The 14,765-nt window shown below is 59.7% G+C and overlaps 4 protein-coding genes across 4 annotated transcripts; all 4 read right to left on the reverse strand.

Annotated features, from left to right (window-relative positions):
* Nucleotides 1-1,780: 1,780 nt before the first annotated feature.
* Nucleotides 1,781-3,703, reverse strand: LINJ_32_2440 (putative sphingosine-1-phosphate phosphatase; the record flags this gene model as incomplete). Its single annotated transcript, XM_001467884.1, has 1 exon — nt 1,781-3,703. The coding sequence occupies one exon, from the start codon at nt 3,701-3,703 to the stop codon at nt 1,781-1,783; it is 1,923 nt and encodes a 640-aa protein (XP_001467921.1).
* A 2,013-nt stretch (nt 3,704-5,716) lies between these two features.
* LINJ_32_2450 (hypothetical protein, unknown function) lies at nt 5,717-7,030 on the reverse strand (the record flags this gene model as incomplete). The annotated part of the gene is made up of 1 exon (XM_001467885.1): nt 5,717-7,030. One exon carries the CDS (start codon nt 7,028-7,030, stop codon nt 5,717-5,719), a length of 1,314 nt encoding a protein of 437 aa, XP_001467922.1.
* Nucleotides 7,031-7,981: 951 nt separating this feature from the next.
* On the reverse strand, nt 7,982-11,671 carry LINJ_32_2460 (conserved hypothetical protein; the record flags this gene model as incomplete). The annotated part of the gene is made up of 1 exon (XM_001467886.1): nt 7,982-11,671. The coding sequence occupies one exon, from the start codon at nt 11,669-11,671 to the stop codon at nt 7,982-7,984; it is 3,690 nt and encodes a 1,229-aa protein (XP_001467923.1).
* A 1,443-nt stretch (nt 11,672-13,114) lies between these two features.
* On the reverse strand, nt 13,115-14,428 carry LINJ_32_2470 (putative C-14 sterol reductase; the record flags this gene model as incomplete). Its single annotated transcript, XM_001467887.1, has 1 exon — nt 13,115-14,428. One exon carries the CDS (start codon nt 14,426-14,428, stop codon nt 13,115-13,117), a length of 1,314 nt encoding a protein of 437 aa, XP_001467924.1.
* Nucleotides 14,429-14,765: the final 337 nt, after the last annotated feature.

Below are 14,765 nucleotides of genomic sequence, written 5' to 3' on the forward strand. Positions count from 1 at the left end.
GCACGTACACAAACGTATACGATTACTTCCCTTTCCTTTGCCAGCGTGCGTGAGAGAGGCGGGAGAGAGATGGAAGAAGCGGGAGAGTGAGTTGCTCCGAGGTCCTTAGCGAGTCCGCCCCATTCGTCCCAGCCCATTCGACTGCTGAAGTGTGTTCAGCTGCGCCGCGGACACGGAGGCCATGTCAGCGCGAATAGAGAGCGTCCTCTTGTACAAGAGCGCAGATGCGCGTATACGATGTGTTTGCTTGTCCTGGCGAGGCTTCCGTGCCACCTGCCCTTCTATCTTCCTGTCCCACCGGGTGGAGACGTGAAGGGGAAAGTCGGGATGGGAGGTGGGACGTACTATAAAGACATAAACCGTAGAAGTGACGGGCGAGAAGGCACCATAACGGCAGCGGGGCCCATGCGCAGCGAAGACGGAAACTGGAAGCAGCCCTGGTAGGTGGAATAGAGTCATGGCTTCCACTGGGCGAATAAAAGTCCATCATCTCCCGATCGCGACGCACCGTCATGTCCCCCGATAAGCGGCTAAAGGCCGGTGAAAAGAGCGCAGCACAGGAGCGACTATGTCTCCTCTGCGCAGGTGGAGGGAGGAGGGAAGCTGGAGCGCTCACGCGCCTTCTTGGGAAGAAGAGAGGAGCACAAGAAAACGTAAGAAGAGTGCGGAGTTTGTGGTCCGCATTCATGGGTCCGAGGGAAGGCATTCGCTACGCAGGTAGGCATCTCGTAGCAAATTTATGCGTGCGCGAACAAGATGCAGGGCACCTACGCGCTGGCAGACGCACAGACACACTCAAACAACAACAAAAATGTAGCCTTGTCCGCGTAAAGGAGATGCAGTCCTGTCTGGGGAGGCGCCGATACAGACGGAGGAAGGGAGAGACGGAGGACGCGAGGAGGAGAACGTAGGAAAACACAGAGAAGATAGAGCGGAAAAGACGTGGGCGCACGCATGCACGCGCGCGCGTATGAGTGCGTGTGCATGTGCAGAGAGGGGGAGCGGCGAGGAGCTCGTCGCCACAAAGCAAGATTGAGGAAAGGGTGGTCCGAGTAGCGCGAGAGAGAAGTCGCAACTGCAGGGACGGCAGAAGGAAAACAACAAAAAAAGATAGACATAGAGCAGCGCAGCCCGTAAAAAGTAAAAAAAAGAGGAAGCGAAGAAAAAAAATGGACGCGCCTGCGTCCTCTTGTTCGTGTCTGTGTGAGTGGTGTGAAAAGTGCGTTGTGTCTTGTCCGCCTTGACGTGTGTTTACTGTTGAACAGGGCCGCACCACGGACGAACAAGTCAACGTGCATACGCGCATGACACAAGCACATCTCTCACTCGCCTCCTCTGCACCACGGCTCATGACGCGGAAAGTAATGAGAAGAAAAGATGCGTGTGCAATGGCATGAGAGAGCACAGGTGGACAGCGAGGTGAGGGAGGGGAAGGGCACAAAAGACAAAAAGGAACGTATAAGGAAGTGCTTGTCGCGTCTCCACATGCGTGCACGCAAAAAAAAAACGCCTCGATCTATGTCAGTCTCCTCGCATGGTGCGTGCACGAAGTGACAGGCAGAGATAGACACCTCTCACGCGCACGAATGAGGCGGAGGCAATGAAGAGGGAAGGGGATAGGAGAGGAAGCTCTTCCACTCGTACAACGAAGCGAAGAAGGGAAAATAAACGCAATCACACCGACACACACACACACGCACAAAGACAGAAGCAATAACGATAGCAGTCGCGCCGCCATCCCCCGCCGCCGCATCGCGCAGCTTCTCTCCTTCTTCGTAGTTCACTCTGGCGACGGTGGTGGTGACCCCGGATGATGCGCTGCCGGGCCGGTAAGCTCCTGGCCAACCCCAAACGTTTCCCTCAAGAGCACCTGGCACACAAATGTGGCCACGAAGCCCATGACAGCGTAGGAAACGGTGCGCCCGTGTACGTCCCAAAGCCACCAATGTCGGTGAGTGCGGAGCGACCAGACTTGCTGAGTGTTCAAGTACCCGTCCGGTTCCTCTACCGTTTCTGTGTTGCTGCGTGAATTCGACGCGTTCCTGCCGCCAGCGGCGGCCGCGGCGGCTTTCCCGTCTTGGCCAAATCCGTCGTGGAAGCGGTCACTTTGCATGAAGAGAGAACTGTTGGCGGTGACGGGGATGCAGGAGCGTGAGCCTCGCTCGTTGCCAAGCGTGGTCAGGCCGACCACTTTCGCCATGGCCAAGTAGAGCTGCTGAAGCGACTTGGGCAACCGCGCCGCGCACTCACCCGACAAGAACTTGAAGACCGCCTTCAATACAACAGCGGCGATGAGCGACGACAGCTCCCTGCTGGCAAAGACAACGACCATGCACACGACCCACTGCATCAGAAAGCTGAGAGAGAACACCATGTCGAGCATGTGGTCGGGTTGCGGGCGTGCCGCCAGGGTACCGTAGATCGCGTAGAATTTCCAGAGGCCGATCGTAGAGCCCATCACCGCACCAGTGAAGCGCAGGCTATCAATGTAGCACGGGCACGGGTCATGGGGTGTAGCATGGGCCATGGAGAGCAGGTGCACGGTGACGTACAAAAGCAGGTACGCCCACCACGGCGTGTCGGCACGCTGCAGGATGCTGGCCTCCCACCGATCGAGAAAGGCGACGTGGGAGAGAACAGTAAGGAAGGCCACCACACCGCCACCAATCAAGTCACCGACCCAGTGCATGCCCAGGTAGATGCGCGAGAAACTGACGTGCGCGAAGTAGTAAACGGCCGCCAGCCAGCACAGGAAGGCGTGATCAGGGAAGACGTGCACCAGTTTGCAGTACAGAAAGAAGGAGAAGACGCCGCTTTGGCAGGAGTGGGTGCTTGGGAAGCCGTACTCGTTGTCGTGAGTGTCCCGCTTGCCGTGCAGCTGAAGCGGTGGACATGGCGGACGTGGGCAGCAGAAAGCGTCCTTCATGATGCCGGTCACGTACTGACCTACCCATAGCATCGACTCGATTTGCACACTGCTGAGCGGCGCACCGAGCCAGGCCGTCGTCGGAATGAACAGCATGTAGAACTCGGCCTCGCCGGTGAAACTCCACAACTGGAAGTAGGGTACGAGCAGCGGCTGCAGTGGATTACCTATGCGCTGCACCTTCTCGATCCACCACACCTGCTGCTCGTTACAGAAGCAGGAGATGTACCACTCACGAAATGCAACCGTCCGCTGCGGGCGGCGCCACTGCACGAGATTTTCGTGCACCGTGAGCGGCGACGCCACCACGTCGCCTGAAACTCCCGCCGGCGTCACGATCGTCATGGGAACCTTGGTTGCCAACTCGACGGTGCCGCCGACTTGGGGAGCATCTGTGCCGAGGCCATCTGAGTTTTCCGCGACGTCTGACAGTTTGCTCTCCCTCTCTCTGTCGGGGCCTTTCAAAACGATACCCAGCGAGATTGGCCTCGACTTACCACTAGCAGTGCCATTGGCAGCTGGATCGCCGCCGCCGCCGCGGGGATACGGCCTGCCACTGCTGTTCCCGTTGCACCACGCAACACCGGCTATGCCACCATTCCCAGTGCCATTTTTGGCATCTTCGGTGCATGCGGCGCTGACAGCAACGCCTTCGCGAGCAGCCTCCCTGTGGGTCAACGCCAGCGTCGTCAACGGTGGCGATGGCACCCGCGTGAAGTCCTGAGCGGAGGAGGGGCCAGCAAAGTGGCTGATAGGCACTGATGTCGCGACGAACATTTGGTGTGTGGCTGTTAGCATGCCGGCAACACAACGAGAGCCCGCCAGCACACACACACACACACACGCTACTCGGCTAGCGAGAACGATGGAGAGCGATGCAAGTGGCCGACAGTGGAAGGTAAATGGAGAAGAAGAGTGTGTGTGTTTTTTTTGTGTGTGTGCGTGTGTGCAGATGAGCCCGTAAGCCACTCTGATCCCTGTGTTCACCCAAACAAAATTGCGCAGCTCGAATTCGTCGGCTCGCAACAGTGCCGCGAGCTGACCAAGACGGAGAGGGCGTTGCTCTGTATAGAGAGAGGGGGAGGGCAGAGGTGGACGCACGATACGCTACAATCGACGCTGTGCTCAGGCTGTGCGTATCCCGACCGTCGCCATCGAAGAACGCTCGGCAACAATGCAGGTGGGGTATATTGGAGAGCGCCGCCTCATCCGAGAGAGAGAATACCAAGACTGATGCCGCGCTGCTGCTCTGTGAGCGAGTAAGAGGGTATACGAAAGGATTGAAGGTCTAGAAGAGGGAGGGCTACGTCGTGCAGTGCCGTCGTTCTCAGGGGCACTCGCACGCAAACAATCGAAGCCGTATCTGCACCGCCTCCCCGGCACCGTGCTCAACAGAGAACGCGTGTAGGAGTGTGTTGACTGGCAAGAGAAGCCGAGAAGGGAGGACGCAGAGAGAGAGAGAAGGCCGTGAGAAAAAAGTGCGTACGCCGCGAATCACGGCCAAATCAAGCAACAGCAGACAAAAAAGTGGCGGAGGACGGTGGCTGAGGAAGAGAAACACCGCAGAAGAAGCAGAACGGTCAAAGAGAAGACGCGGGAAAAGGCAAAGGAAGAGGCGTGCGCACAGATACACGAGGGGAATACTTTGGCCTCGTTTCTTTTTCCGAATGGTTGCGGTGGTAAAGGTGGCGTCCACACCGCACCTCATGCAATATGTATATCTGGGTCTACGTGAGGGAAGAGATGCACATGAGCACACCTCTATATGTCTGCAGCCAAGCCGCATAAAAGGTCGCACACCCGCGCCCAGAGGAAGAGGAGAGCGGGTCAGGGAGCGTTGAGTGCGTTGGCACACCCGAGGCACGTGAAGCCATCGGAGCAGTCGCCAAGCAACCAAAAACAACGACACACAACGATGAGCAAAAACAAAAACAAGAAAAAGGAAAGAAGAGGTGGGAGAAGGAAGAATGCGAAGGCATGTCGAGATGGAGAAGTGGTAGTTGCTCCGCTTCTGTATACCCGTCTGCTGCGCCACGGGCAATGATGACGCGGTATGACGCATGCTTATTCCGCTCCGCATGGCTAATGCCTCCGTAATGCGGTTCGTCCAACAAAGGGAAGGAGGAGGCGCAAAAAAAAAAAAACAATGGCGCCGCACCACCCTGGACACGCAGATGCCGCTGCGCGCCAAGTCTTTCGAATGGAGTGATCAAGATGATAGATCGAGAGCCGAAACCCGACGGGGCCTCTACGCCCCCGTCCACTGCGCACGTTTTTTTTCTGTTTTGTATGTGTGATCGAGTACTGCGCACATGGAAACAGCGACGAAGCACGGATAGCAGAAGAAAACACCAAGCAGAAGCCGCCCTGAGCGGCAGCCTGGAGAAGCGACGCCAAGGGATCAAAAAGAGCGGTGCCGCTACGCGCTCGCAGCGCGCGAGGGGAAAGGGGGTGGGGCATGGCACAGCAGTTCAACAACTGAGCGTGCAGGAGGGTAGAGCACCCCTCCATGCCCCGCCCCTCAACGAGTCAGGCAATCTCTTGGTATTATCTGAAGACGGTAGCAGATGACGGCAAGTGAAAGAAGGCGCACAAGCCACCAAAGGGGAGTTAAACAGAACTCACAAACAGGGAACGAGAAGACGCAAAAGACGAAAAAGAAAAGAAAAGGGCCACATCACCGAATCTCTAGCACAACGCCCCGTATCGCTCGCCGGCGCCATGGCTCCCCAGCTCTGACCAACTCAGACGTTTTGTTTTTTGTTTCGCTACCCCTCCCCCTCTACCGCCTCATTGCTCACGCGACGTGCCGCGCGTCCATGTCCAGACTGTGCGTCGGCTCGATCCACTGCTGCCGTTGCGCCGAGCCTCAGCAGACCGCGGCGACAGCAAGTCTACTGGGGCAACAAGACGGCCACGATTGTTCGAGTACGCGGGTGAAAAGGCAGCGGCGGCACTGGCGCCCTGTGGCGCCCTGGAGGCAGGAACGCCCTTATCGCCATCCGCTCTTGCGGCTTTCGGGGGTGATGACTGGGTAGCGGTCGCCGCTTCGGAGATGCGCTGGCGCTTTGCTCCCACGGCTGCGGCCTCAGCAACGAGTGTCGCAGAGCGCGAGGCAACGCGCACGGTGAAGTGGCCGCTGCCGCGTTGTGTGCGCGGGCGTGACCCGTTTCGCAGGCAGGCGTTCGAAGGGTGATTGTCGCCATCGAGCGTTACGTTAGCAGACGGTGGCACAACTGCAGCGCTGCCGCAGGCACCAGGTGCACCCTCCGTCAGCCACGTTTTTCTCGTGCCGCGGTTCACGTTGGCGGCGGGGACGGCCGTCACCCGCTCGAAGCAGCACTCCGGTGCAAAGCCGATACGCTTCTTTTCACGGGGGGAGCTTCGGCCATCAGCTTCGCCATGCACACACGCATCCGTCACGGATTTTGATGGTGGCCAGGGAGGACTTTTCTCAGCGGTAAGCGGCGACATCACGCTGGTGACCGCTTTAACGGCTGCGCCTTGCTCGTCGGAAGGTCTGCAGTCACGAGGCTGCTCACTTGAGCTCCCCTCCGTCGCGCCCACCTCGATGCACCGCGTCAGCTTTTCTCTCAGCACGAAGAGCAGCTGATGCACAGCTGCAGCCGGCATGAGCGTCGCCTCACGGCGTGGCTCGGCCCCCACCGCACTTAAGGAGCCTGAGCACGACTCATCGGCAGCAGAGGAAAAAGGAGTGCAGCTTCTTGGCGCAACGGGCGCGCCGGGCCTCCTAGGATCTGTTGGCCCTTTCCCGATCGAGAGAACGTGGGCATGGCACTTCTGCAGAAAGGCCCGTCTCGCACAGCGCAACTCCTGCGCCGCGTCGGCAGTGGCCCGTGCAGCTCCCCTTGCGTGCGCCTCCGCAAGCCGGCGCTCGGCATCGCCTTGCGTGTGTTTTGCGGCGAGCTCCTCACGCCTCGCCCGCTCTTCGGCAATAAGTGCTTCCTGACAGTGCAGCTCCTGCCGTAGCGACTCGGTGCGCCGTTGCACCGCTCGGAGGTCGACCTGTGTCAGCTGTTGCTGCTTTTGCAGAGCACACACGAGCCCGTACAGCTCCTCCGCAGAGCCGGGTTGGGACGGCATGGCCTTCAGTGATGTAAAGAGCCACAAAACAACAACAAAAAGAAACGAAAACGCCGACGTCGCTTGGCTGACGCTGTCGGAAGTGACACCATAATGGAAGCGAGCGAGATCACCGCGTCGCCAGTGCACGCAGCAGCCGCGGCACACATACACAAAACAGGCAACGGAGGCACTCCACCTCCAGCGTACTCGCAGGAACGACTACACAGACACAGGCAGGCACTTACAGCACGGCGAGAGAAAGAGAGACGTTGCGGCTGCCGAGTTGCACGGTGCTGTCAAAGACGGCCGGTCGAGGCGGGGCTCAGGAGGAGAGGGAATACGGAGCGGCGCGCAATCTGCAATGGAGATGCCTTTACGTGTCTGTGTATACGTGTGCAGCATCAAGAGGAGCAAAAAGAAGGAAGGAGAGATGAGAGTTCACACGCTGCCTGAGCGAAGCCCGCCCCTTCGAGAAAAAAGGGAGAGAAGAGCGTGGTGAGCGGCGCGGCTCTTGAGGGCCATGAGCGCAGTAGACGGCATCAGTGGTGGGAGTGGTGCGTCTCTGAGGCCGCCACCCACGGCCTTCGCTCTCCGCCCGCACCCTGCTCCCCGCACGTGTATGTAGTTTCGTAGCAGTGATCAGAGATTGCGGGATATGAAGAGAGAGGGAGTCGGAAGAGCGGTGCTGCGACACTCCTCGCAAGACGCCGTGTGCTTCTTTGCCACGTGCCTGCCCGCCTGTCTGTGTCTGTTTGTGTGTGCGTGTGCGTGTGTATGTTTTTGTGCTCAGGATACATCGCGAAGATGGTGTGTATTCTGTTCCTCTTGGTTGTATACTTCTTTGAAGGCTCCAGCACAATCTCGAATTTGCAAGTAATGGGGATAACACACACCGGCTTGCCATGAACGAGGACGAGTGAGGGGGTTGCGCGGTGCTTTCCTATCGCATTCTATCCCCCTTCACGGTCTCTAAGTCAAACAGGAAGCCCCCTCCAACAGCGCCAAAGCCGCTTCCTGGCACCACACCACCTCGCGACACAGATCCGCCAGCTTTTGTGTAGCGCCAGCAACGTACTCCCACTCCGCTGGAAGGCTGTCGGGCGGCACGGCAGCAGATAGCGCGGAAGCGCCGCCGCTGCCGTGTTCGCGATCCGCGGCCATGAGCTCTGCTTCTGCGGATTTGGAGAGCGCATGGCGCTGCAGAGCCGTCGCCATTATGCTCTGTCGTGTTCCCGTAATGTCGCCGCAGATGCTTACCACCGCCTCCACTTGGCACCATGCAAGAGCAACAGAGTCTTTCTTGGGCCTCGCGCCGGCAGTGTTGGTGACATTTGCCTGCGGTAAGTGGTCCGAGGGTTGTGGATGCGGCAAAGTCGAGGAAGATGCATGCTGCGCAGAGTCAGGTGGAGGTGTCGAGAGCGTTGCGTTTACCGGCGAAGGTGCCGGCTCGCGGCGGCGGAGCCGCTGCGGATAAGCGTAATGGAGTGAGGTGACCAGCTGCACGTCTTCGTCGACACTGGAGGGGACAGACCTATGAACGCCACGGAAGTCATCCGCCGCGGCGAACGAGTCCGAGCCGCTCGTCTCCGTGTCCGAGCCGCTGTGCTCCCTGGTTGCCAGCGACTCAACAGGTGCAGCCTGTAGAAGTGTCCACACGGGCACCACAGACACCTGCGTCTCTAGCGCGACGCCCACTGACGAGGACTCTTTCAGCCGCTGACTGGTGTCTCCGTAGGCGCGCTCACTGCCTTCGCTCTCCCCACGCTTCCCATCCACTGTGCTTCCTTCGAGTGACACACCATGCGTGTGGAGCCGTAACAGAAGCGAGGGGTCCTCGAAGAAGGTCAGCCGTCCGCCAGAGCCGTCTGGTGCGCCATCCGCGTCGGCCCATTCCTCCGGTATGACGGCGTGACTGCAAGGCGACTGCTGCAAGCGAAATCGAGCGAACGAGACGCCGAACCGCGTCGGCGGTGCTCGCAGCTGCGCGTCAGCACTCGTCTTCTTGCACGCTCGCGACCCCGACGCCTTCGCGGGTGCAGCGTGTCGGTGCTTGGCTGCTGCAGTCGCAACAGGCCGTTGTAGAAAGAAGAACGAGTGCAGCCCCAGTTCATAGCTGGGCCGCAGCGTGCCTAGCTCATTGCGGGTGACGAGGGCAGCGATGTAGCACAGCATCTCCTCCAGCGGCATGGCCAGCAGAAAGGCGGTGTATGGGTTGCTGCACTGCGTCCAATACGCATTCAGTAGCGGTACCAGCGACGACAGATGCCCCCCTTTGCTCGACTGATTCACGTAGGTGCTGGACTGCTGCTGCGCTTCGGTGATGTACAGTTGCCTCGAGGCGACGCCTTTACTCGGGTCGTTGTGGCGCAGCGGAAGGCACGAGAAGACCTTGTGAAGCGCACTTGACACGCTGTGCGGATGGCGTCCATCCCCGCCAGTGCTGTTCCTGAAGCTGCTCGCGGCCACCGCGGCGCTCACGTTCGCTTGGCGCGGTGCCGATCCCGCGCGAGTAGAGGGAGCTGGTGCGTCCCCCGCTGTGGCACCGACGCCTTCTTCATTTGGCGTCTGCATGTGGAACATCTCTCGCCAAAGCAGCTGATGCAAGTATTGTGCGACGCCCACCTGCTCACCAGCCGCCGAGTCGGCTGACACGGCTGGCGACGTCTTCTTCGCCGCGTCCAGAGCGTCCTCGAGTGCTGTCACTGCGAAAAGGGCATCGTGGAAGGTTGGCGTGTAAGGAGCAGTGCTGTGCGTACATGCAAACACCAAAGCGGAGGCTAGTGGTGCGGTCGTCCCTGTCGAAGGCACCTCGACACGAGAGCGCGCCTTTGACACGGTGGACTCCAGAAGCGACTGCACCGACCGCAACGACGACAACGGTGGCACGGATGCCGAAGACGGCGTACGTGGAAAGGCCAGACAAAAGGCCAAGGCGTCGCCAACAGTGATGAGCAGCACGTCCATTACCACCGCAGCGGAAGGCTTGCCCGCGGCTTCACCCATGCGCATTGGCCAGGATGTCCAGCTGAGCGCATCGGCGGCTGCCGCGCTTGCGTGAGGCCTGAACAACGAGCGAGGTGCCGCGTAGCGAGCCAAACGGTCGATCGCAGCAGCCGACAGCAACACCTGCTCCTCGTGGCTGAGAAGCATCGAGAACTTGGCAGAGGCAAACAGCAGGCCCGATGGCGAGTAAACAGCCACGAGAGGCGTCGCGCCCGCCCACGCTGTTGACGCCGCGCGACCTTTAGTGGCGGTTGCGCTCCCTCCCTCGCCGCCGGTCGAGTGCTCACTAGCCCACAGATCATGCAAGAGGAGGCGCCCCAGGTCCGTGGCTTGGCTCGTGCGCATCGGCCTCTCGCTGCCCGCAAGCAACCGCGCAATCGCCCACACCAGCACCCTGCCGCTCTCCTCGGCCGTGCGTGCAACGGCGGCCCAGCTGGAGCTTTTTTTGAGCAGCTTGTCACTCTGCCGTCGCAAGTGCGAAATGCAGTGCACCCGCATCGCACAGCAACACCCCTGCGCGGACGCGCAAGAGGCACAGTTGCGCTCGTGGCCCTCTCCTGCTCGCGCGGCGCCGACGCGCACGTGCTCTAGTTCTTCGAGAAGAATGGCATGAAGCGATCTTGTAAAGCCGCCAGTGGCGGTAGAAGCGCCTCCTGTTGAAGTCAGTGCAGCCCTTTGAGCGTTAACGACCCCACCACCGCAGGGTGCAGGTACGGCTTCCTTCTGCTGGCACTTCACTGGCCGCGAAGAGAGCTGAAGGTGGATCGCCAGCACGCTCAGTGGCACAACACCTTGCGGTAGAAAGAAAAGCAGCGAGCGGCGGCGCAGCGCAGCGGCGTAGCTCAAGGGAGGTCGAATCACCAGCGACGCCGACTCGTGAAATTCGGAGAAGGCGGTGGACGGATGCGCAGGCGGCGTGCTTGCAGTGCCGGATGTCACTTGTGGGAGTGCGCGTGCCGCGTGGTTCGGCTTTGTCGTGGCCGCCACATCCGAAGGGAGTGGCTGCAGCGACAGTTTTTCCGCAGCCCCGGTCACATCCTCGACGGTAGAGCAGCCCTGCATAAGCTTGGCCAGGAACTGTCGATTGGACGAGGTGACGACGCTGCCGGAGGTGTTCTGCGGAGTGCTGCCTGCTTCTTGAGTGCGTGCGAGCCACAGCGCAGGTGGCACGCGTGGCCCGCCATCATCCTCATGCACGATAGCGGCCTCAGCACTCGCGACTGCCGTCAGCGGCGGCGGTGCGCGGGTGCAGAGTGCGTCCAACAAAACTTGCACGCCGCGCTCGCTCGTGCTGCAGAGCACTGCAAACACACGGTTGAGCAGCAGCCGCAGCGGCGGCGAGTCCGACAGCCCGGCGTCCTCCTCGTCACCGACAGCAACCGTCGTAAGGCCCAGGTGGCCTCCCAAGTTGCGTTGATCAACGATGATGCATGCGTTCACGCTCTCATCCGTGCCAAGAACACCACACGAGTCGCTGTTGTTCCAGCCGGAGATGGCAGGGGCATTGTCGCTCAGTGTGGTGAAGGCGTGTAGCTGCCGAAGGCAAAATGGGGCCTGAAAGAGCCGCGCCATTCCATCCAGCTTTGGGACGCACCGGCCGTGAGAAGGAGCCGCGTAGCAATAGCCACCGCTGCACTCGACGCGAACCCACGACATGGCGACGCTGTCAACCCCTTCCTCTCTCCCTCGCTTTATGCCTCCTAACAGCACACCTTGAAAGAGGCAACGCGGATCGGACGTGCTCGAGAGCGCCTCTCTATATGCCTCTATGTGTGCGCTTCCGTGTGTGTCTATGCGTATCGCCCACGTGCTCTCTGATCAGCCGTGGACTCGGCAGAGAAAGAGCAACCCGTAAAACGAAAACGGACGAATAAAGAGGAACAAAGGACCTCTATCCGGTGCACGCTGATGTCTTGATGCGTATATGTGTGACCCTGGCCCCCTCTATGTACGTTTATGGACGCGGAATGTGAGCGTGTCTTTTTTTTTCCTTCGTGTATGTCCGTGCTACACACACACGCGCGAGCGGAAAGCAATGGGGAGAGGTGTGGAGCGATCGCGACAGCAGCGTGTGGGAGTGATGTGTATATGCTCCTTGTTTGGGTGGGCTGGTGGGAAGGGAAAGGGGGATCGGAAGGAGATGCCGCGACGGCGCTCTCCAGCGCGCATGCTTCGGTGACCTTCCAGCAAAGGAAGCGCAAGAGCGACAGAAATTGGTGCCACGCTCTCTGTGTTAAAGTTGAGGGAGAGAGTAGAGAATGGACCGAGAAAAGAGACCACAGTTGCGAGGCAGTCGCTATCGGTGTCACGCAGCGCTACACGCGGGGCACATACAGCACCCACTTTGTCTATACAGCAGCGGTGCGCCGACAACACCAAACCGCAGTGGTTCGCATATGGCGGACGGCAGCGCACTTGACTTGTCAGATGACAAGCGGAGCACGCGAGTCCTGTTTGCCCACGCTCTCGAGAGGCACTTCATGGCAGCGCCCCCACACTCCACACCATCAGCAAGTCGTCTGCAAGCTTTGAAGGGGAAAAGGCGAGAAATTCTGCTTTGATGGCAGCGGTGGTGTCCGCGTCACCCGCTACGTAAGACACCATCCGAAGACCATTACGCGCCTCCAAGACTCAGCCGCATGCACGCGAGGAGGGAGACAGCCCGCTGCCGATTGTGTGTACATATATTCCTTCTCTTGTCGGTTCCGCTTGCCTTGTCCGCTCAGCCGAGGAGGAGGGGGGAGGAGGGCCGCACATCCCCCCCCCACACACACATGCACATGCACTCCCTCAGCGTGCTGCCTCCTTTTCTGCCCAACACAAGTGTACATGAGAAGAAAACGAGCTCATCGATACAATCATGGCAGCGAGTCAAGCGGACGAGGCGTGGGAGAGGCAGCACGCAGTGCGCGCACGGCATTGGTGCAAAACGGCGCTCCTTGCCCTTCGCTCTTATTTTCCGTTTTCTGCGGACGCGGCGGATCCGCATACGTTCTCTTCGTGATTTATTCCGCTGCATTTTTCGCTGGGGCTGATCACCGCACCACACACACGCACACAGGCGCTCGCGCCTCGCTCTGGTTTCTCTCGTCTACTCACCTAGTATATGTACGGGAACAGCCGATACTTGACGACGCGACAGAACGCGTTCCAGTCCTCATTGCCGTACTTCTCTCGCATCTGCTGCTCATCACGCAGCTGACGGTGCATGAGGAGGAGGCCAAAGTAAAGAGGATGAAAGTACGGCAACCACTCTGCCGTGCCGCTGAACGCCGCCCAGCCGAGCGCCATCAGCCAGTCACCAACGTAGTTTGGGTGCCGGCACACGCCCCAGTAGCCGGAGATGATGAGAGACTTGCCCTTGGAGGTCTTCATGATGCGCAGGTGCTGCACGCGCGGGTCCTGCGGATTTTTGCGGAAGCGGTCCTTTTCTGTGTTCGCATTTCGAAAGATAAGGTAGCCGGCAGCAGAAAGGGAAACGCAGAGGCACAGATGCACGAGCGAGAGGTGCGCGGGGTGGTGGACGAGATACTTTGTCTGCAGCGTGTACGTAAACGGCACCCATGCAAGGTCACCAAAGCACAGCATAAAGCCAAAGCCGTCCGTCACAATGTCCATCATGCTGAGGTTTCCCGCCTCCAGCAGCAGGCCGTCCAGCACGTAGAAGGACTCGAAAAGTGCGGTGAGCACGATGCTCGGCGTCACGGTACCCAGCTCGACCGACTTGCACACGAATGCCCAGTTGAGAATACTCCAGCCAATGAGACCAGGCCGCAGTTCGCACATCAGCTTCCAGTCCAGCGGACCGGTGCGCGGGTTCAGCTCGCGGCCGACCCAAAAGTCGTACAGGACGCTCCCACTGTTGCCACCGAGAGCCGTGAGTACGTTGCGGCTGCGGTACGACGCCGCATACAGCACGACCGACATGGCGAACGAGATGAGAATGGCGCCGATCATGAGGGGGTGGTAGAGGTCGGCCACAACAGCCATGTTGAGGATGGAGGTGAAGTGCAGGCCAAAGAGCACTAAGTGAGCCACGACGAAGGCGTGGATGGCGTTCATGCGGTAGGCAAGCCGCTCGCCGCTGCGGAGCTCGGCGCCGTAGACGAGCTTGCCAATAGGGAGGATGGAAAATACGGCGTGAGCGGCGATCCACGCAAGCTCGATGCCGATCGCCGTCCGCAGCATCGGCCACGCGCCCTGCACCACCTCCTTCATTAGTGCAGGCATCCGCATTGCCAGCATGAGGCTGCACTGCTCCGCAGCGCACAGGCTATTCAGCGCTACAACCAGTGTAGGGAGAAAGGCAACCATGAAGAGGGCTCCGACCGGGCCGCCCCACTCGTAGGTTTTCGTGCGGGGCTGCAGAGGATTCGCCTCTGCCTTGGAAGCAGCTCCTCTGCCTTTCGCCATCGTGACACTGAGAGAGAGAGAGAGAAGAAATGACGCGCTAAAGCAACGGAAGGACGAGTGGAAGTGCCACAGTCGTACGGGAAGCTGATCCGCGGTGGCGATGTGCGGCATCAATCTTGCAATGGCCGTGGAGTGGCCGGCCGCCAAAGCGCATAAAGCGCTTTTACGTCGATGCGTTCGGAAGCAGCGATGGACAAGGAGAGCAGCAGCTTCGTGCTCAGCACCGCTCCCTCCCGCCACTCCTATTCGTGGAAATAGGTGATTCACGCGAGCCACAAAATCACCAGCGAGAGAGCTCCACAGCACCCATACATGTATAGAGAGAGCGCGCGCGGTC

This window comes from Leishmania infantum, chromosome 32 (assembly GCF_000002875.2).
Source record: "Leishmania infantum JPCM5 genome chromosome 32".
Lineage (NCBI taxonomy): Eukaryota > Euglenozoa > Kinetoplastea > Trypanosomatida > Trypanosomatidae > Leishmania > Leishmania infantum.